The sequence below is a fragment of the Halichoeres trimaculatus genome, unplaced genomic scaffold, assembly GCF_033239565.1.
Source record: "Halichoeres trimaculatus isolate MK-OKI-2021-1 unplaced genomic scaffold, fHalTri1.1 fHalTri1_scaffold_16, whole genome shotgun sequence".
Taxonomy (NCBI): Eukaryota; Metazoa; Chordata; class Actinopteri; order Labriformes; family Labridae; genus Halichoeres; species Halichoeres trimaculatus.
In genome coordinates, this window is record NW_027437194.1 from 20,503,738 (window position 1) to 20,526,666 (window position 22,929).

General features: G+C 40.3%; 1 protein-coding gene across 1 annotated transcript in view; it reads right to left on the reverse strand.

Moving 5' to 3' along the window:
* Positions 1–265: 265 nt before the first annotated feature.
* The window catches only part of LOC141805269 (regulator of G-protein signaling 3-like), an 86,321-nt gene continuing 63,657 nt past the window's right edge, over positions 266–22,929 (reverse strand). Inside the window, exons 11-13 of the mRNA XM_074690214.1 lie at positions 6,238–6,319; positions 5,239–5,344; positions 266–3,583 (exon numbers count right to left, since the gene is read on the reverse strand). Of these exons, the coding sequence (XP_074546315.1) occupies positions 3,034–3,583; positions 5,239–5,344; positions 6,238–6,319 (738 nt within the window). The 3' untranslated portion in view covers positions 266–3,033. The remainder of the gene's footprint in view (positions 3,584–5,238; positions 5,345–6,237; positions 6,320–22,929) is intronic.

Consider the following 22,929-nt stretch of genomic DNA (forward strand, 5'->3'; position numbering starts at 1 on the left):
ATATGAACTCTAACACTACGTATGACAGCAGAAGGTGTTAGTTTTCTGTTAGAAGAAATGTTTGAAAGTTTTTAACAGTTTTTTTTTCTCATAGCTCTACGCTGAACCCAAGATAAAACAATGCTTTAAAAGGGATTTCACGTCAAGCATATCTAGAATATTTTGAATTCATCTGTTACTGCTGGCTAATGAGTTAGTTTTGGTAGTTAGTTATGTTAGCTGAGGAACTCAGTTCAGTCTCTTTTGATTCAATAATTTGCTTTATTTTATTTTATGATCAAAGCTTTAACCTTTTTTACAAGTCACTCAATGAAAAAAAATATGTACAAACTGTAAATAATGTCATAAACATGTCAGATGATGCATGTACATTAGGGGTGGGCACTGAGTCGAAGCTTGGTGGCTACGATCTAAACCAGGGAGGGTTCGCTGAAATATAGAAAACTGGGTGTGATTTGACACAGAAGCAAATTAAAAATTGAATCCCAATTTGCCAAATATAACTGAGTAAAAAATCTGTGTCATTCCAAAATAACATGTCCTCGAGTTATATATTTTCCTAGAAACAAAAGACGAGATGTGCTGTACAAAGTGAAACAACACTGATTGAACTGAAGTCTTACCTGCACACACACATGCCCAGTTCCTAGACTAACACAGCTGTATTGACCTTTCTATATGTCTACCTTCACTTTACAAAGCTCTGCTAATATATGTATTTTTGCTGCAGGGTTAAAAATACGAGCCAAAAAAGAAAGAGCAAACTATTTTCCCCTCCAAAAATGACTTTTGCTGTCCCAAACTGCGTACATTTATTGGTTTGAGTGCATTGGCACGTTTAAACTGACATTGTAGAAAAACATTGCGCACTCTGTTTGCTCAGCTGTGGCACTAAAAATGCTTGGAACGCTCAGTGGTATCCATCTTGGCTACATTTTGTTGTTCCCGGTAAGTGCAGAGTGGCAGTGCTTGAGACTTTATCAGGGCCTGAGCCAAACCACAGGTGCGGGAAAGGCCCTCTTGAAACTCTTGTGATTATTTGCTGCTTGCTCTGGATTTAAAAGTATTTTTTAAAGACAATTTTTGATTTTATGGAAACATCTATTAAATGTTTGGTTGATCTAAAGCTGTCTTGTATCTTGTAACTCAGATTTAATAAATTAATTATATCACAAGCATCACTCTGACTATCACGGAGTGGTCGTAAACCATTGGAATAAAACAGCTCTAGGTGTGACAGCCACAGACTCTACCAAGCTGCTTTTGCTGCTAGTTCTTAATGATCCCATCATAGCCCTGGTTCCAGCTGCAGGTCTTAGAGTGAAATCAATCTTGTAGCTAACGTCTGATTGCTTTTCTACAAAGCACACATAAAGGCAGACTTTTGAGATGTTGTCTTTGGCCCCGTTTCCACCATGGAGCCCAGTTTAGATCAGTCTGGTTTGGTACGGGTTGGCTCGGTTTAACTTGGTCCTGTTTGCGATTCCACAGCCAACCATACCTGGATGCTGACAGCTGCATCAGTAACTTAACAGCATGACGCCATAGCAGCACGACACAGTGTACCCCATTAATAAATCCATTCAAGAAGAAAAACACGACACAGTAAACAAAGAGCAACGATGGAAGACATCCAGCATTTTGTCCTCTTTGTGATCGGCATGTGGCTTTTTGATACAAAGTGCGATCAAGCTTTGTTTTAGAGAGGGCTAAGTGCCTTGAGGAGAACGGCTGCCGCTGTTGCACAGCAAGTGGCATTTCTTTCGACCAATCAACAGTCTGCAGTGTTGTAGCTCCACCTGAGATCAGATCGGTTTAGTCTGGCACCTCAACGAAAGGGTCCCAAAAAGTGGGACGGCTCATCTCGGTTATTTGGGGATCTGTCCCGGGATTAGTCAGTGGAAACTAGTGTTGCACAATTTGGGGAAAAGGCGCGATTTGCGATTAGGTGGACAATATTGCGATTGCGATTGTGCTTGCGATTTAATAAAAAAAGTTGTGTCATGATGAGTCTACAGACTTGCTTGGTTATCATGGAGAAAAATCTGAATTGCATGTGCTGACATTGCGATTGTGATTGTGATATCCTCTTTTGCGATTACGTAATTGCATGTGCTGACATTGCGATTGCGATCGCGATTGCGATTGCGATAATCATGCAGCCCTAGTGGAAACAGCGTATAATGCATACCATGCTGAGATAAACCGAACTGGACCACTTGGTGGAAACGGGTCTATTGGCTCATATTAACCCTTTATTAGGGCCAGGGACTAAGTTTAGTAACTTTTGATTGAAATTGAGAAATATCACAAAAATAAAAAGTTTTGTTATGTTATCCAATAATACTCCAGGCTGAAGTTTTTCAATGAGTGCCCTATAAAGGGCTACGTTAGCTGAGAGCTAACTAAAGCAGCTTGACCAGCCACAGAAACAAACAACACTCTCAATGATGGTGGAGAGCCATTGATCCAGTACTGCAAGACAAAAACCTCTTTAAACCTGATCACAATTTGGAAACTAGACCACTGACTGGTTTTTATGATAGTTTTACTGATCCAGGTTGCTCCGATTTTAATCCATTAACTCTTGACCCCTAATGTACATGCATATTATACTGAAACTGCACAGTGTTAAGTGGACCAGTGTTTGGATAAAATATTAAGAGTGCTGTTTTTTTTTTGACATTCACCTTTAAAGTAAAATTCTTTGTTTTTAAAAAGTGACGTAGAGTCTATGGCACACAGATGATTCTAAATGATTATTTTCTGTCTTGTATAAATACAGTGTAGCCTTTCATGGGTTTTGATAAGGAAGGTAATAGTTATTGCTAAAGCTTCACATAGTACAGGCAGATAATACATTACTTACAGCTACATGTTATATGTAATTTTCTTCCCTTGCTTTTCAGTCTGTGACACGGTATCTAAATTACACTGAGCTGTGTGAAGCGTGTGCTCACAACACGTCTGAAAGCACAGATCAGTAAGACGACATTAACCCAAATGGCCCAGACACACACACACACAGTCCTTCTATCTATCAGCACCAGGGATGAAAGGTAAGGAGACATATCTAGGATGAGCCACCATATGACCATGGTGAGGATGAGGGGGGCGGAGGAGTTGATGAAGATGCAGCCCACCACCAGTTTGCGGTACCTGGCTTCCAGGGTTGATGGGGGCCAGGATAATATAGTTGTCCCCGTTGGAAGCCTTCACCCTCGTGCCCTTCAGCGTAGCGGTGTGAGGGTGGTGGAGAAGTCGTGGTTTCCCGTCCAGTTCCTCGGCCGACCCCCCCTGAGCCCCCCACCCTAAACCTACACCGCTGCTGTTTCCGGCGTCTGTGCCGTTGACGAGCAGCCTGCGGGCGGCAGTGGCACGGTGGTGGGCGGGGAGAGGCGGAACAGCTGGGGGTGTTTTGCTGGCGCTGATGTCGGGTGCACGTCTGCGGGTGGGGGGTGAGGGGGCGTCATAGTTGGAGGTGGAGGGTTTGTAGGAGGGCCGGTGGATGAGACCCTCGAAGTTAGGCTTGGCTGAGGGGCCAGTGCGCCAGACGACCACTTTGATTTCATTTGGGCTGTTTCTTTATTTAGAATGAAAGACACAGAGATAAAAAATATCAAATTAGTGAACTGTGGAAAAAAGCACACAATCATAATTTTGTAAAATTATAATGTAATTTTTGAGTGAAATAAGGAGAAAACAGTTACATTCAGAAAAACAGTGTCGCAGATTGAACACAGTTTCCTGCCTCCTCTTTTCAGACTTAATTCATCTTCTTTTATTCATGCAAAGGAACTTTTCAAATAAAAAAAAAATTTGAAAGTTCATAATTGTAGATCTGGGATGGGATGGTACAAAAATTAGTAAAACCACGCCTAAGGAGGATAGGTCTTCCTCTGTTGTGTAACTTAACATCAGCAGTTTCTTTTACTTTTCTTCTTTAAACTGACTTTCCATTGGTTACAGATGATTACAGAAATCGCAATTAATGATCCAACTGAAAGACACATTGTTGAGACAAGCTCTGATTCTGATCCTGTGTTAGCCTAAGGCTATGTCCACATGTAGCCGGGTACTTTCAAAAATGAGTTAACCCCCCCCTTCATTTTAAAAAATATTTTCATCCACACATAGCGGGTAAATCCGCTGGTGAGTGTGGCTCGAAGCCAAACCCATAATGGGTGGTGTTTTCCAGACGTAGAATCTGTGCCAGCCAATCAGAATGAGCCCCCATTGTTCAAGCTATAAAATTTAAAAACCGAAAACTCTGTTTACCAGCGTCCACATGAAACCATGAAACCGGAGTTTTCCAAAATCATCACTTTGGCCAGAGTTTTCAAAAAACATTTGTGGCATTTTTAGTGACATATAGCTGTGGTTTCATGTGGACGACAGGCGTAAACGTATAAAAAAACATCCAGTTTCCCAAATACCCGGCTACACGAGGCCATGGCCTAAGAAGAGGACTATATGAAGTTTGGTTCAAACCAGTGTTCATTTAGAAAATTATAGCCAATAATCTTCGTCAACAATGTTGTCAACGACCCATTTTCTCAGCAAAGAGCTAGAATATTTCAGTGATAATGAAAACACTGACAAAAGTAGGTTTTGTTTTCAATAACGTGACAAAAAGGTTCAAAGTGGGCTGTTTATCTTAAACCCAGGATATTTACCCTGCTGTGTGTAAATTCTGTCAAAATGCAAGCGTGCACACCTGTAACAGGTGTTATAACAGATGTTAAGACACATTTGCTAAGTCTGTCAGTGTACTCCCATAACTGCAGGCGCATTTGAGGACCCCTTTGAGCACAATACTGTGGTTGTTCGGTGTCCCTATAACTTATTGGACACAAAACACAAATTACGACAATAAATGTTAACAACCATTTTTTCCATGATGACGACAAGCTAAAATAATGAATCTGTAATCAAAAAGCTGACAAGGTCTTCAAAGTGCGCTACATAAATTTGGGGACTAACACAGTTAGTTTTATTGATTTGGAGTACAGAATATTCTTCTATAACAGCTTTTTTGTCTTTGTGTGATGACCTTTTCTTATTCTAGTAGATGAGCAGGGACAGGAATGCAGCTCTACATCGGGAGCTGAGTCCAGGTGATATAATTACACAAAGATGTCACACATTAGAAAGTGTGAGGAAATAAAATGTTTTAGACCGAAACAAATCAGCTGCCAAAACGAACCCTGGTTTCCTCCAGCCTCACGGACTCATTACCTGATAGCATGGGCTAAGTCCACACATTTCCACTGCTCCACCGGCTGACCGTTAAGCTGCAGGAGAGTGTCCAGCTGCTGCAGACCTGCCTGATCCGCAGGACCCCCTACCAGAGTGAAAAGACACAAACATTACACTCTCTCTGATTCCTTTCATCTATCCAGCACTGAACTTCTTTTTTCCCTTCTTCCTGCTTCAGTATCACAGGCACAGCATTGCAAGTTAATGACTGCACTAAAGCGATTAAGAAAATAATTCTCTGTTGCTTCATGAGGTTAAATTCAGTTTGCATTCCCTTTCATCCCTCCGCGGGGTTTTGCCCCGATCAGCTCAAGCATGTTGTTCAAAGACATGACAGCAGCATGGACGCACGCCAGCACGCGGCTCAGCTCCAAGTTGTCCAATTGACAGACAGGGAGCCTATTATCTTCAACACACTGCTGCCTGAGAGGATGCTAATAGCAGGAACTGAAAAAAAAGAGTTGCTTGTAGGTAAACTGAAAGTGTAACAATTCAGGGAGCTGTCAGAAGACACAAAATATAGGTCGATCCATGATAGACAAAGGTGTTGTTTAAAGTCATACTGTATCATAAAATTCATGCAAGGTGGTGCCTGTGACTGTAAAAACATCACTTTCAGGACATTATCCAACTTGAAAAGGCTATTAAACCCCTTGATTTGACTGCACATCCATTATTTGTAATTAAACTTTGACAAATCTCAAACAAGCTAATTTAATCAGTGTTGTTATGAAAGGAATCATTGTGTTTGAATGCCTGCAAAAAGAGAAATATCTCAAATTGAGGGCATGCACATAAGTTGCTTTAGTGTGATAATTTTGCGTTTGGCTTGTAAAATGAGAAGCGGTGTAAAAAATGCATTTAAAATATTTCATTTTTAAACACAACGGGTCCAAAAACCAGGCAGCAGTGACATGAAACTTTAAACAACAACCGCCTCTCTGGAAAATCTAGCCATGATTAGCATGTAAAACTTGCCTGGATCGACAGCCTGCACCCTTACGGGGGAGTCCGAGCAGATGGTGAAACCATATCCATCCTTTCCTCGAAGGATGGTCACCTGTAAGACACACACAAACAAACCCAAGAGTCATTTTTTGACCGGGAAATGGGACTTCTTTTTCTCTCTCAGCTACCCGTCATATCTGAGAGACCAAAAGTAACATGCAGGCAAAATACTCAACTTCCTTCCTACTGGATGATTAAACAGATTTGTATTCAGCAACTTCCTCTGAAAACTTTCCTGACAGCACTTTTCCAGCGAGCTTAATTAGCGAGGTGAGTGGGAAGAACAACTATGGGCTCTGTGGGGTAGGAGGGAGAAAGTGAAAATAATAAACCCACTGATAATAAATTACCTATTTATCACATCCTATACTTTGTGATTTTAGAGGAGGGCTGGCCAATAGAGGGCTTTAAAGATAACCCTCTCAATCTGACAAATAGAACAAGACACTTTTGCTGAAAAGACCCCTTTACAACCTATACATGATCATGATGAAGAGGCGTGGGCACTTTGAAAACAGATGCATTAAGACGCTGGTTAGAATTTAACTATTACCAGAATGAAACTGTGTCTGGTTATTTGTCACTGTTTCATAGAAATGAAAAAGTAGTGTTGTGAAGTCAAGAGTAATCATGCTAACAGGCAACCCTCAACTGTGTCAATGATTGTCATGATTACAACAGCTGTTGAAAAAAAAAGTAGCAAGCACACTACAGCTTATCTGAACGGCCTTGAGCAGTAAGAAAAGAGAGACTGTGAGAAACTACAGCTAATAGGTAAAAGACACGCATACGAGGTAGTTCTGTCCTCCACCCTAACCCATAACGTCTTATCCATGCAGTTGAAACATAGGATCCTGTAGCGTAATTCCAATCATAAATTTGACCATGGTCGGTGCTTGTATAAAGACCATTTTTCTACTCTGGCTCTAAGATTAAAGGGACAATCTATAAAAACAAAACAATCAACAACAATGGCACATTTCTTCCTAAATGCATCGATGTGAGCATGGGAAAAGAAAAGCTGTGAACAGACTTTGCTGTGAACATTGTCCAGATTATTCCCTTAAAACTCCTAGTGGAGCTTGGCTAGCCACAGTCTCCTTCATTCTTCAGACAACTGTTTGCACTCCTCACCCCGATTTGTGATCACTTTTGGTAGATGAATGTATTTGAAAGGTTTTTCTTGGTTCAGCCAATTAGTGCAACCTAAATCAGCCATTTGTGTGGCAGTAATCCTGTGTACATGCAAACACAATTGTTGACAGTGCCTCCAACATGGCCACTTGATGACATCACGTAAAAACACTCCGTCAAATGTGTTTACTGTATGCAACCCACCTCAATTAGGTTTGACTGTAAATGAGTCATGGTAACTACCAAAACACTGAACCATGTTATAAGTGTTAATGAAAATTTTAATTTTTGGAAGACTTTATGACCACATAAGACGACTAAGGCTCAATATGGAGACATAATAACGGTTGAAAGTTTTAAAAAAGACTTCATAAAATCTGATTTCAGAACAACTATGCTTATCCAAAAATACAAACTTATTATAACTCAAATGTCTTTGGTGTGGTTTTGGTGGCTGGTTTTGAATCATCTTCTCAAATTTATCAGGAACTGATGTGCTGATGTGTTTCAAAAAGCCTCCTCAGAAATCAATGTGTGATGTCAGAGACTGAAGTTTCTGCACGTAGGGTTAGATTTAGGATCATCTGTACTGTTGTTCTACATATTGGTTACTTACATTGATCATAAATGCATATGTTGACTTAGCTTTAGACTGTTTAAACATTCTTCTATCAGATTGCTCATATAAGTTTGTACTTTGTTCAATACCACACACAAAACAATATCAGAGTACAGTAGTTTATATTCAGTCAACTCTGCTTGTTGTGCACCTCTCAATGTTATGAAGAGAAAAAAATGAACAGCACGAGGACAAACACTGTAGTTCAACTTGCATCAACAGAATCCAAAGACACACCCACGTATAGACACAGAGACAACACTGGTTCCTCTGTGCCATTGTGTCTCATTCTTTCTGACCCAACATCGTCAAACACCCCGTACCTGTACCCGCCAGTCCGAGCCAAAGTCAACAACATTCCCATCCAAAACATCTCACTTTCCATCTCATCTGCTGTCAACTAGAGGCCTAACACGCTCAGATATCCCCCACCCACTGCACTCTGGCTCTGTCTCTCTTTGTGTCTGAAGCAGCAGAGGAACCACTACATGCACAGGCTGCCAAATTACAGTCCACCCAATATCAAGAGGAAACGATTTCTAGAAACGTGGCATTTATTCAGGGGCCTTAAGCTTGTGATGACCCAAAAACGTCGGGAACAATTCTGGTTTCTTGTAGTCCAATGATTTCATGTGCCCAGTGTCATGTTGTTCGGGGCAACAGTTCCTGTACCTTATTTGGCTGCCCTTCATCACTTTAATCTCTGTTTAGGTTTCTCTGTACCTCCAAACCAAAACTGCCAAGAACATTAATGTCATGCTACACAGGACAGATAACGTCATTACCTGCTAAGGAACAGAGGAAAAAGGGTTGGAAGTGCTGCTGCTGTCATTATTTTGTATAGATATAGATAGATAAAGCAGGATACTAGCTAAAAGACAATCAAGCAAAAATTCAAAAAGACAAGAAATATTTGTAAAACAGAAAACGTCCAAATTTTAGACTAATTTAGACCGTGTTTTTACATTTTTGAGATAATTTTAGGTAATGTTTCAGATTTCACTAACTACAGTCTTAGGTTCCACACAGATTTTGTGGCGATATTTTACATTGTGCAGATTTTCTTTTTCTTAATTTAAAACACATTTTTGATTGAATTCAGTATCTACTGGTCAATTTGCTTAGATTTCTTTTTTTGTTTGGGATTTGTTTCACAGTTTAGTGAATTTTTAAAAAATTTCACAATCAGACATATTGTCTGCAACATTCCAGATTTACTTAAGTAATTATTTTCATAATAGATATACTTTGATTTGATATTGTAGATTATTTTTTCTTTTTTCTTGATTAAATGTATTTTTACAATAATATTGGATTTACTCAAAGTCTCAGTGAGGATTATCTGTTTGGTATTGATTGCAGTGGCAGCTGTGATAAGAATTGTGGGTGTTTTTCTAGGATAAAGATTCAGTTTCCCATGAGCACCATCAACTAACATCATAAGGACGTGACTTTTGCCAAGGCGTGCATTTGTTTTGGATGCCAACAAATCAAAAACAGATCTTTCTTTTAACACTGCTTTTCTTTGTTAAAGATAACTTTTTACAGGATGCAAACTGATGAGGTAAATGTATTTTTTTCTATGGTTATGCTGTGCCATTGTTTGAAATGTGACAACAAGCAAACTTTGAAACTAAATTTGTAATTTAGTTTCGTGTTGACAAAGTGTGTAGACTATATGAATGGTGTTACTCACAGCAAAGAGACTGGCAGTGACACTTTGTCCACAGGGGGCACCAAAGTCAGCGCAACTAGACGATCCTCATTAGAGCTTTAAATTTTGTAAACTACACTCACATCTAAATAACTTATTTTTACAAGAGAGTGTAACTGGAGTAACTAATCCCATCCTTATAGCTATTTATTTTAGCAGCAGAGGAAATGATGACGAGATGACAAGTGAGTTAGAGCAGATGAGAGGGTAGAGGAAAGGACTGTTTGAAAGCGGATCAAAGCAAATAGAGGATACACATCAGATTTAATAAGGAAAATATCAATACAAAAAAGACCTGGTCAATTTAACAAAAATGAGAAATCTTCAAATATAAGGGTTTTTTTATTTAAGGTTTTCTTTGTTTGTTTTTTGAAAAGTCTTGTCCTTTTGAAGGGAACTCTCTGTGCAGCTTAATTTGGACCCATTCATCCAAACTGCAGAGCCTTTACAGCGTTAATTTAATTTGTAAGCACAGTTGAGCCCAACCACTTCCACTTTGGTCTGTCTGAGAGAGGCAGTGCCATTCCCCCTTTTCTCCCACATATTTTCAAGGTGGAACACAAAAGTAGGAGCTGGATGGAGAATTTTGCAAGAAATCAACTTGAATTTGTCTTTAAAAGAGAGCATTTTTTAAGTGCCTCTAACACAAGACTTATTGCATGAAATGAACAAAGAAAGATGAATGACAAAAGTCGCGAGCATGCATTAAATATTGAAATTGTATGAGCAGGATTTTATTAATGAATAAATAATTCAATCAAAGGCACTGCAGAGGAAGTGACAGGAAGACGACTTTGGATATTAACTTTGTGATTAATTTAGATGCACCCAAAGGAAGGAAACCCTGTAGTGAGGGTAGTCGGTGCTCAGGCATGTGTCCCTTTTTCACCTTGGTGCTCGACTCTCCTCACAGACATGGGTGTCTGGAAATCGGAGCAGAAATCCTGCCGGTGCACATCTGATGATCACAGCACACATCTGATGTGCTTCATGGCAGTGCAGCAGAAGCAACAATTACTGTAGACAGGTGCTGGTAAACTCAACATGTGCAAGCTTCTGCTTCAGATTCAAACACCAAGAGACAGTTTATCTGGACAGGATGGTTCAAAGACCAGGACATTAAGACATGTAACCACAAGTTGAGTTGTGGTATTTTTGTGATGCAGTTTTGAAGATTTTCACTAAGACAATAAAGTGTTAAATCATTTCAGAAAAGTGTGTTCAAACTTGTTCCATTTCTTTTAGAAAAATTATAAAGGACTTTAAAAATAACAAATTTGTTAGCTATTTCTTTAAGTAATTTCTCAACATGTGGCGCCAAACTTAATTGAAGTAAAATTTCATTTGTCAATCAACTATGTATTAATACCAGATGAGAAGTGGTCAGTTTTCTGCAGTGTTACTGCATCAGCAAACTCTGCCTCTTCTCCATTAGGGGGCAGTGTGGGGAAAACATGTCAGGATTTTTTTTGGTAGGATCACTAGCTGGATTTTATCATGATGATTGTTCATGATGTTTTAAGACAACTTTGTTCTGCAAACTACTTTTTCAGTCACGAAATATTTCTTATTCTGTATTTTAGACTATTTTTATGCACCACTTTTTGTCATTCATGGATCATGCCATAGTTTTAATCTTGTCTTGTGTCCTCTTATGTGTGTTTTGAACTGTGGATGTCCATAAAGCATGTTTCCACAGAATGATGATAATATTCTTTAAACACATCAGCTTTACGAGCTGAGTTGAGTTTCTGCAGATTGTACAGAGCTTCAGCTTCTACAATGCACAGTCCAAATATAGTTTTCTGAGACATCACTAGAAAAAACTCTGGTTTTGCTTGTGCACTTGACAGAAAATGTAAATGTGCAGAAAATTTAGAATATGATTCGTACATCCCTTTAACCTCACAGCACAGCTCCTGACTCCTTTCAGGTTGTGTTGCTCAAGCAGTTAAAAGTGAATTCTCCTCTTTCCTGAGCAAATAAAATCGTCTAATGTTGTCTAACAAGATCTTATTTCTCTTCCTGTGAGTTAATATATGTTTATACTTCCCACTCCATGCTCCACTTTCCCCCACTCCTCCGTATTCTGTGACTCAGACACACCTGAGGCAGCCTACACCCAATGCAGAGGTGGCACAGCCCGTGGATAGTGTGCACCACACCTCCACCTCCTCTTCCTCCGCCACCGTCTCCGCCGTTCAGGTCTGCAGCCAGCACACACACACTGCGGCGATGACTCTCCACTTGGCCGGCACCTCTGCAGCCCGAGTATCTCCACAGCCTCCTCTGAGCAGCTGACTGCGTGGTCCTGGGGCTGCGCTCTGGTAGCTGGGTGGACTTCAGCGTGTTGTGGATCATGTTCAGAGTTAGAGCGGCTCAAAGAGGAGTAGCAACGTGTAAAGTGTCCAGTTTTGGGGTGACTTCAGATAATGCTGAGTCCCAACGTCTTGGAATATGGACAGGAGTCTCCAAAAAGTTACAAATAAAAAACTCTCCTTTCAGATTTCCTTCCAGTAGAACTGTCCATCAGTTTACATCAACCTACCAGAAAGATTCCACCGAGCCATCACCTCCAACTTAACTTTCCCCATCCAAGATTTGTGGAAAACAACTCCAGTCATCAATGCAAAGGTTTTGTACCTGTCTCCTCATCAAACAACTTCATGTCATTCTCTTCACTTCCCTTCTCTCCTTCACTTCCCTTGGCTCCAGTCTTCTCGTATCCACTCTACCCTGTTTGACAGCGTCCAGCCTGTCGCTCCGTAACCTGAACGGCAGCAGTAGCAGCAGCAGCTCCTCTGATCAGCTGTGTGAGAGTGTGTGTGGCGGCGTCATGTAGGCGAGACTGGCTCTGGCCCGGCCTGCTCGGGCCACACTGTAGCTCCTGGCAGGGGCGCTCATGGGAACTCTTCAACAGCAGAAGAATGGGAGGAAGTGCCTCCCACCACCACCACCGCAACCCCCACAATCCCCTTCACACACACACACACACACACTTACACATACCTCGCCATCCCACAGCCAGGACAGCTTTGTGTGTCTGCCCTCGATAAGGCCCGTTTGCTTCCTGAGTCCACACTATGAAGCTGTGAGAGGTGATATAGCTCTCAGTCATTTACAAATATACACGGTAGTGACTGATGTAGGTGGCATGAAAAGTACATGACTAAGACGGAGACGGTGGGATTATTAATGAGAGTGTTTGGCCAGATTGGCCTCTGCAAAAATCAAAGCAGGAACTTTTTGGTGACGAAAAACGAACTACAAGAGTTTCACATCACAGACCTCAACCAGCGTTCACACCTCATCACACCTCAAACCCCACACTCCCCACTCTCCGTCCAGACATTCTGCTTGTTTGTTATGTTTTGTACTTCCATATTTCCTCTGCTTTTCCTTTCAGCCAGCCCCCCCTTTCCCCTCCTCACCCCGAGCGCACAGTACGGAAACTCACAGGTCTGTGAACTCGAACAACCACCCCCCCACCTCCTTTTCCAGTTATCCAAACACTGACTTTTATTTGTGTTTTTAATATCTGTACGCCTGGGAAATGTGAGGTTGAAATGTGAAAGAGAAAACACAAATACCCCAAAACCCATGCGTAACAAAGCTTGTCAAATTAGAGCGAACACAGTGGCCAATCTAACCCCTAGCAACCCCATTAATTCCCCGCTTGTGTCTTCTCCTTTTTGCCGTTTGGATGTCTGGCTGAAGGAATGAAACATGGACAGAGAAGTGACTGAGGGGTGAAAGAGGAGCGATGCTGCACTAGTCTCTACAACGTTAATAAAGTGGCAGAAAAGGCCGTTGTCTTAAGATCCCTTCATGCCAGTCGTAATGGCAGCTTTTCCCTGTTTGCCTTTTGAAAAGGGCGAGGGTTACCCGTCAAGCACACAAAAAACACTTTCTCTCCTTTTCATGCAGTGCTGTTCACCTCTAAATAGGTAGAAGGACGGATTAGAGGGGGAGAAGAAAGGAGGAGAAGAAAGCATGTCTTAGGGAGAGGGGTGAAAGAGGAGTTTGAAAAGCTTGTCTGGGAGCCAGACGAGGCCAATCTGCTGTTTAGTAGTGTGGGATCTCCCTCCCTCCCTCCATCTCTCCCTCTTTCTCTTTTTCTGACCTGAATAAACAGCAACCAAAGGAGGAGCGTCTTCCAAGCCAGTGAACACAAGATGAGTCCAAGGCCAAGTTCAGGGTCATAGGTTGTGCTCAAAAATCTCAACCATGGAGGCTTGGCATATGGCTCCAGAGCCGGTTCAGGGTTGTGATATTTAACATAATATGAGACCTTGAGATGAGGAATAACATTACAGAGACGCCCTATGACTTTACAGACTACAGACTTTTGACCACTGCAGTTCTCCAAGTGTCCACATGAGGGTCAGAATATCCAACACTGATTATTTGAACAGACAAAATGCTAAAGAGCTTTAATTTATTTGCATGTTTTTCTTGATAATTATTTTTTTCTTCATCACTGTGGAACAAACTGGTGCACAGGAGATTTTCCACTAATCTATTTTGGCAGGGATGTATTCTCAGCAGGATGGACAAAGAAGTTTTAATTAACCATGAGTACATTCACATTCCTGTCATGATGGAGGACTGGATTTCCTCCAACATGACAGAAACGACTAGGAGAGAATCATTTTTAACTCTCCTAAGCCATTTTTGACGTGTTGTTTTGTAGAGACAAACCAATAATTACCTCCGCCAAGGAGGTTATGTGTTTGGGAGAGTTTGTCTATTTGTTTGACTGTAAACAACATAACTCAAACAGTAACAAACAGATCTTGATGAAATTTTCAGGAAATGTTCAAAATGGGATAAGGAAGAAGTGATTAAATTTTGGAGGTGATCGGAATCACCGTCTGGATCCAGGACTTTTTTAAAATATTCTTAATCATTGTGAGATAGGGCCATTTTCACCATATGTGTATATAACTCCACCATAAATGGTTGGATTGCTAAACAATACAAGACAAGGTCACCATAATTTCTGACAGATGTAAAAGTACAATCCAGATCCTGACAATATTCTGGATACTAAGATCTGGAATATGAAATATGTACTGGGTCATCATAATTTTAAACACTGTCAGGTAACAAATTATCGTACAAACCTGCAAGTAACACCAAATTGTAGCAGACAGCCTGCTGAAAGGGAGTATAACATTAAAGTAGGACTTTAGTGTTGTGTGTTAATCAAAATATGCTTGGCGCTCTCTGAGTGCTTTTCTCATTAAGTTATGACCCTTTGTTCTCACACTAGTGTTTTAGAAAACCCTTATTTCAACCACTGTCTAAAAAGTTGATCAGAGCTGCTGTCTCTTTAAGACTCTCCACTTAACAACATACCACTCCTCTGATTGGTCAACCCTCTTGAGGCCCATCAGCAGCAGAGCTATAAGCAGACCTTGGTGTTTGAGGCCCGTCTCTCCAACATGTCATTAACATGTTAGGACATACCCATGTGATGACTTCATTATTTCAACATGTCTTTTTAAGATCTCTTAAAGATTTCGTGCCACTTTTAAAATTTATATCTATGTTTACTATATGGGGAAGCACAATAACCGTCCTCTAAGAAACTACAGTAAAAAGAACAGTCGGAAAAATGATGAGGAGAACTGATAATGGAATGGACACAACTAAGAAACTAATTAACAAACTAATTTTACCATCTCTTCAGACACCACAGTGAAAGAGACTTTCCATTCACGTTTACATACATTAATTGTAGCAAGGCCACCACGTTAGGCCCTGGCCATCTGGAATTTTTTTGGATTGAGAGACTTGCTCAGGGACACAACATGCAGGCAAGAGATAATTGAACCACCCTGAGATTAATGGGCAAATATCTCCCCCACCTGAGCCACAGCTGTGATTGCTGTAATACTTTAATGATGTACATTAAATCTTTGAGATTTGGCCTGTATCTCTTCCACAGAAGAAGATGGTGCAGAACAGTCAGAGGCAACAAAAAGCCCTCATTCATCTTACGTCTCAGCAGAAAAGGGGCCGCCACAACCCCAAGCCCTTTAAAAAAAACACAAAGAAATACTCTCCGGCAATAAAATCATCCATTCTTCATTTATTCTGAGACGCCAGCCAGAAACCCTGCATCTCTTTTTTGAGCTCACTTCAACCTTCCCTCCCATCTTACCCGTCAGACACAAGTGTCAGAGCCATTTTCACACAGACGATGTCGGAGCTAACGCTAGATGACAAGCAGAGGGATGCAGGAGGACACATTGTCTGGGGCGTAACTATGGTTAATATGCATGAGCTACACATGCTGTCAATGAAATGAAAGTCGTAAATGAAACATGCATAAAAGGCTGTTTTGCCTAAAATCATAACTAGTAAATACTGGCATGGCAACAAGTGAGGGGTTCTTGTTCTGAATAAGTTGAAAGTCTTTTATTTGGTTCAAGTACTGTAATGCTGGCAGAAGGGAGTTTTTTCATGTTTTCATGGAGCACTTTTTGACGCTTTTACATCACCTCTAGTGTGAGAAATGAAGTTGAAGAAAAATCTTGCTCGTTGAATGTCTTCCTAAAGCTAGCTCTAAAATCCAAAGAATCCCCATCAGGTGCCAAATTATATTGCCCATATGTTCAGCAGAATTCAAGTTTCTTTCTTTCTAGTCATGAGAATTGCACAGGGCTTACTTTTCTTATATCTCACTTTTTAATCATGCTTTGAAAGTTTTGGACACATTTGTAAAAAATGTAAATTGGACCAATGGTAAGGCTTTTTGGCATAAACAGATCAATGCTGTTGGCTTTGCCTAAGAGACTGTATTAATATATTGATAAATTTTGGTTCAGGGGACTTCAAAAACCAAACTCCAGACCTCATACTTGCTGTTGAAAAACCAATGTTTGATGACGCTTGAATTTAAGTCATGGTATTCAAGAGGAACTAATAGTTCAATCATCCTTCTTGTGTAAGGACTCCCACTGCATTCAGCAAAGTGCATTTTCTGTGCAGATGTGAAGCTCTTTCAAGAAGTGGCTGTTTTTGGTATCCTGCTCATAACCAGAGCTGTAAATTGAGCTCAGCATAAAGTAACTTTGATAATGGTAAGGTATGGATACACTGCCACAGTGTCAAATTTGGGAGCTATTTAAGATTTAGCCGTAATTTTGGTGGTTTCTAGGGATGTCCTGATCTAATACACTGATTGGTATCGGGCGCCCGAAATGGCTATTCTTGGAGGATCAGATAGCATCAGATTTTGTTACGTGATTGGGACCGATCCAGTTTTCATGTGTTTTCAGCATTGTCACACTTTACGGCTACTGTAAATCAAACCACGTTGCAAACATGACTGCTGTGTGGGACTACTTCCCTTTGGAAAGCAATGATAGTAGAGCAGTGTCTTGCAACATTAGTAAAGTGAATGATCCTCAAGGAGGTACCAGGGCTAACTTTATTACAACAAATATGATTTGTCATTCACAACGGAATCACCAAACAGAGTATGGAATTTATCAGAGAAAGGTATCGAATCAGCATCTGCAAAACATATCATGAAAAAATCTGATCGGAAGCCAAAAAACCTGGATTGGGACATCCCTGGTGGTTTTTATAACAATAACTGTTAGACTACGTCCCATTTTAGTCTTTTGGGATCTTTATATTTTTAGTCTGCGAAAACTCAAACATTGTAGTTTATTTTTTGCCAGGATACATTTTATCTTCACTTAAAGTCAAAACTTTTTCGCCTTTAAGGTGTTTCACAAAGTAGTTCAGAGATTGGTGCCAAGGTTTATGGGATGTGTCTAAGAGATCGGGAAACAAAAATTAATTTAAGTTGAGTCTGTAAGAGTTTTTGTCATTAGTAAACTATTTGAGATTGTCTTAAGATTGTCTTACCTTTGACACACAAACATGAGTCATTGTTGAACATATTCTGATTATTTCTGATGACTAAATGACACCAGCTACCTCTGGTGGTCATTTGTCATCTTACATATTTTAGTAGATAATTACACACCAATGTTTAGCTGAAAAGAAAGGTACTTTACTTTTTCTTTTACACCAAATTGGACCAGATCTAACAGGCTATGTTTTGAAGTAACATAATTTTAGTTTGCTTGAGCTTCGACAGTTCGACCTACACATTCGCACAATAGTATTAATCCTAAAGAAAATTTAAAAAGCATTGCATCTGGTCTATTTCCATAGAGTTTCTGGGAGTTTTTCCTAACATCACTCTGAATGAAAGCTGCACATCATTTCAAATAATACAATTTTGTTGCTTTACAATCCCTGATATTTAACCAAACTGCCATCTCTTCCTGCTAAAATTATACCTGAAAGTTAACCACCAGTGCCCTTCTCTGACAAATTGAGGAAAGGTTTGGGTCATCTAGGTGAAGCCAAATGACTTGATTAATGTGACATTTTTGAAGCATTATTCCTCCAAAAGGTGACAATTATGAAAACAGGAAAGAGCAGTATAATTAAAGAAATGAAAGTGCTGGAAAAAAGTTTTCAAACTGTAGGCAGAAGATGTAATATGCTCTTGAAATAGCCTTGTGGTATTCTGAAAGACATTCCTTTTGGGTTTACAAGTATCATCTCCACCAAGTATCCAAAGCCCTGTGTAAATCGTTGAAATTGTTCGTGTTTGTGAAGTGTGGGCAGTGGCCATGGGGAGACAGAGGGAGAGAAGAAGCGAAGGAGGCCACAGCAGCAGCGGTCTGGAAGGGAGCAAGGACAAGGTTACAGGAAAAAAAAAAGCATAAAGAAAAGAAGAGAATGTCTAAAAGGTTTTTCGTTCTCTGTTAATTTAGTCTGTGAATGTGCCCACCCCCATCCTCCCCCTCCCCTTAACTCTCCCCAGAGACTGTACCACACAAACCGCACAATCATCTGTTAACTCTGATTCACCCGGAGATAAAGAGGACGAGGGAGCACAAGAGGGGGAGCAGAGGAAAGCATTCACAAATACAACTTTTTCCATCTCGTGTCATGACTGCCCTCTTCAACTTCTCCTTGACTTTAAAAGCTGCTCATGCTCTTTTCGAACCAAAGTAGCTTTTCTGTCAGGAATGTTAAGAATGGACCGGAATCCTGTAACAATGTAGAGTTTAGAGATTCAACAACACCAAAATAAAAGAGCAGTAAAGTAAAGGCAGGGGGTCAAATGGCTCTACTTTTTGAGATAAGACCCTTGTGTCTCTGTTACGTGAGCTGCATTATGTGTAAAGAAAAGAAGAGTGTGTGAAAGGTAAAGTAAATTGAGCCCCCTCTGTCTAATCCTGTTCAGTCAAGCTTCTTAGAAATATAGTGGCTCCATGTGGGCACTGCTTCCCACAGAGCTCACATCCTGCAGGGTTTAAAAGCAACGCGGATGTGTTTTAGTGACATGCTGATTCAATGAACGGTCACAACAGGAGTCTGCGTCGACAGATCAGACCACAACTCCAAAAGTTTTTCAAGTTTGTGTGTCTGTATTGATGAAAAGTGCTGAAAAGTTTAGAATACAAGTTGCAGTGACGCCAATGACTCTCAGAGGTTCTCAATGACTTCCAGTGTGACAATATCTACTGCATTCAGCAGGTCTAGTTTCTGTGCAGCTGTGTAGCTCTTCCTACTTCCTTCTGCTTTTTCCATGTAGAGTTTGCAACCCTGCTACTTATATGGAAGTTGAGCTCAGTCTGCACTAGCTGTGAGGTATGGGCACTAATAATTTAGTTAATATCACAGAACATACAGCAGCAATATTTTTTTTCCCCAATATTGACAGTCACTGCTTTCTTTTGGTAACCTTGCAGAGCAGACGGACCTGCCTGATTCAGTTTCTGAACTCCTGCAGGTCCATCTTGCCAGACTCCATTGACCAACGAATTCACTCGGCTAAATTCTGACCGGCCCAATCAGGGAAGAGAGGCGGGAGCTGTGGGAGCAGACGTGACATCAGCAGACTTTCGTACTTGTCAGCGTTCCTTTGATTCTTAAGTTAAATTTATAAAAAACGGAAGCTGTCGTCTAACGCCTTTATCACAACTGTTTCTTGTGATTCAGTAGTTGTTCATCTGCTGTTTCTCAGAAGCATCGGCTTACATAAGCTACGTCATACCGTGGCTTGATGTGGATTGGTCTGTGGTGAGTGTGTCAATCAGAACGGTCGTCCAATCACCAGCTGCTGATTCTTTTTTAAAGTCCCTCCTCTGAAAACGAACCCAAAGAGCTGCTACTCAGATGGACTAGTGGAATATTTCTGTGGCGGATATATGAAAGTGTTCGTCTGGCGTGTCAGGTTATTCTTCTGGAGGACAGTATTTCATTGTCTACTGAGCATCCATTGCCTGGGCAAGCCTGCAGTTCCTTTGTGTACTTCAAAAACTAATATTGTGACCCCGCTTTCTTAATGATCTTCTGTCTGTGAAAGCTTGATTCTGATTGGTTGTAAACCCGTAGACAATCCATTGGTCATAGTTTTAACTTAAACCAATAAAAGCAATGCCAGAGGAAGACTGATAAGATGTCAAATCAATCCACGCAAAGTGTTCAGAGTTCCTTCTCGGTGACACCACAAACCCTGAGGTGATGTAAAAACGTAAGCTTCCATTAGGGTCATATTATTAAGCACTGCAGCTAATAGTAAGTCTTCTTTAGCATTTATTAGTAAACGATGCAGCTAAAATATTTGTTTCCATTAGAATCATATTGGTAAACACATAAGCATTTATTAGTATACACTGCAGCTAAAACATTAGTTTCTATTAGCTTCATATTAGTAAGCAATAGAGCTAAAACTTTTGTTTCCATTAGCATCATATAGGTGAACAATGCAGCTAAATTGATAGTTTCATACTGGTAAACAATGGGGCAAAAACATTAGCTTTTTAGTGTCATATTGGTAAACAGTGTTGGTTTAATGTTAGTGCCCATTAGCATCAAGTTGCTGAATAATGCAGCCAAGATGATGCGTTTTTTTGTTTTGTTTTTTAATTAGCACCATATTGGTAAACAACATTACTAAAGTGAGCTTATTCAGCAGGCCAAACAACATGTATACTTTCATACTGGGTCCTGTTCAGCACCGTAGAGACGGCAGCTGAAAGAGAAACTTAAACTTAAAGCGGTGCTGATGATAGTGTTAAAAGTTGTGATGTCTGTTTCCTTTTAATGTTCACTCAGCCGCAACAAGCATCTTATTTTTGTTACCGTGTTTGTATCTTAAGTTAGTTGCTGGGGAATAAGTGGGACAATGTTAGGAGGGAGTTTCCTGCTAAAACTCAAAGCATAAGATATGTGTATGTTCAGACTGAAAGTACAGTAGCAATGCAAGGCAAGTTTTACTCAGACTGTGCCAACTATCAATTCTTGCAACACTTTTTTCTGCTTGCTTCTACAGCCATATTCAGTGTTTTAGTTTTTTTATCTTCACAAAAGGGTCTTTGTTTGGAAAAGATGTACCAGACAAGGCATGACGTGAATCCATTGTGAAGGCCTTGGCCTTTCTACCCTGAAACTAACGTGAAACTACATGATTGTGGCTCTTCATCCACTTGAAAAAGCAAAATCACCACAGAATTGGAGCACTATCAACACTCCACAAACACATAATGGATTATTTCTCCTGCAGCTGAACGTCTTCTGGTGAAAGCTGAACATGACAGATACATCAGGGACCCTGTGTCAAAGGAAACTCTTCCTACCACATAGACATATCAGGAAGACTGTGAGCACAGTGAGAAGAAAATTAAGGCAAAAATCAAAGGTTTGGGGTCAAACTTCTCAATGTGAATGTAAATTCTTTCTGGTGCGTGGTGAGCATACTTGGAGCAGGCAGAGCATGTGTCAGAGAGCAGACTGTTGGGCCATGTGTGGTTGTGGTTTTCACTCTGTGCTTATGGTCTGTCAGTATGTTTTATTAGGCTACTGCTCAGGCTGCAGTGCTGCACTGTTTTCTGACAGACGTTGAATCAGAGTGGACTAAAGGGAACTCGGACTACAAAAACCTCCACTGAGTCTATTGTTTTAGACTGCTTTGATGCACAGCAGTGCCAAAATATTTTATGATACATTCAGAAACAGAAAAGGCATTTCAGACTATAAAAGACATCCTTAAAGGCCCAGTAAAGACAGTAAAAGTGATCTTGCAAATAGCCTCACTTTTATATTTTGGTCTGCTTATAATCTACAATTTAAAACAAGATTATCTGCACAAGAATTGGATTTTTCTAAATGTTCTTTCCCAGTATCCATGGTCGGGCCAAATTTTCTCAAGAGAACATGAATCAATTTACAGAACACAGACCAAAAGTCGCTTTGATGACATGATACCAGCAGGTAAAGTTTAGTCGTGAGAAGCAAGATCTGTTTTTTTTTATGAAAGAAAATGATTTTTTGGATTTGTTTTGTAGCAATGGGGGACACTGGAGCTGGACTGTCAAAAATAAAAAGGACAGAAGAGCATAAGCAAGATAAACAGGAAGTCAATAAAATGGAGGGTGAGGTTACACTTGCTCTGCTTGATGGGGTTAGTTGGTAGATGAGCACTGGTTGGATGTAGTGTTGCTTTAGTCAACAAAAATTATGACTAAATATCAACGTCAACAAACCTTTATCACGTGACGGAAATGGGAGGAGACGGGACGTGAATGGTGGTCATGTGACTAAAACTATAATTAAATATATAATGTAATATTGTTGACGAATAAAAACGGGACTAAATGTGGTTTCCAAGATGAAAACTCTGCTAACATACGTCTTCATTTTGGTTAACCAAAACGAGATGGGACGTAATGTCATAGCTTTATTTAGTATCACTTTTATCTTGCATTATTTCCATTTCCTGGGTCGCAGTTCAGCGGCTGTTTCAAATCAGAGCATCTTTCCTGTCTGGAATTGAATGTATTGTTGAGTCTATAAGGTAACAATAATATAATTATAAGATATCCATGTTTGACTTGTGAAATGGATGACTTAGAGAAAATTTTGGTTACATCTACTCCATACTGAGTACTTGTACTAAATTAAGTGGGTTAAAGGATGAGTTCGGTATATACAGCTTTTACATTGTTTATAGAATAAAGTAGAACAAATTACTTACCCAGAAGGCTTTCCTGATCCAAGCAGTGCTTCGGGAGATATTTAGATCCAAAATCGTGCAGCAGACGTCCGTATAATGGGATCCATCAGGGCATAGACAGCGCCACTCCTAAGA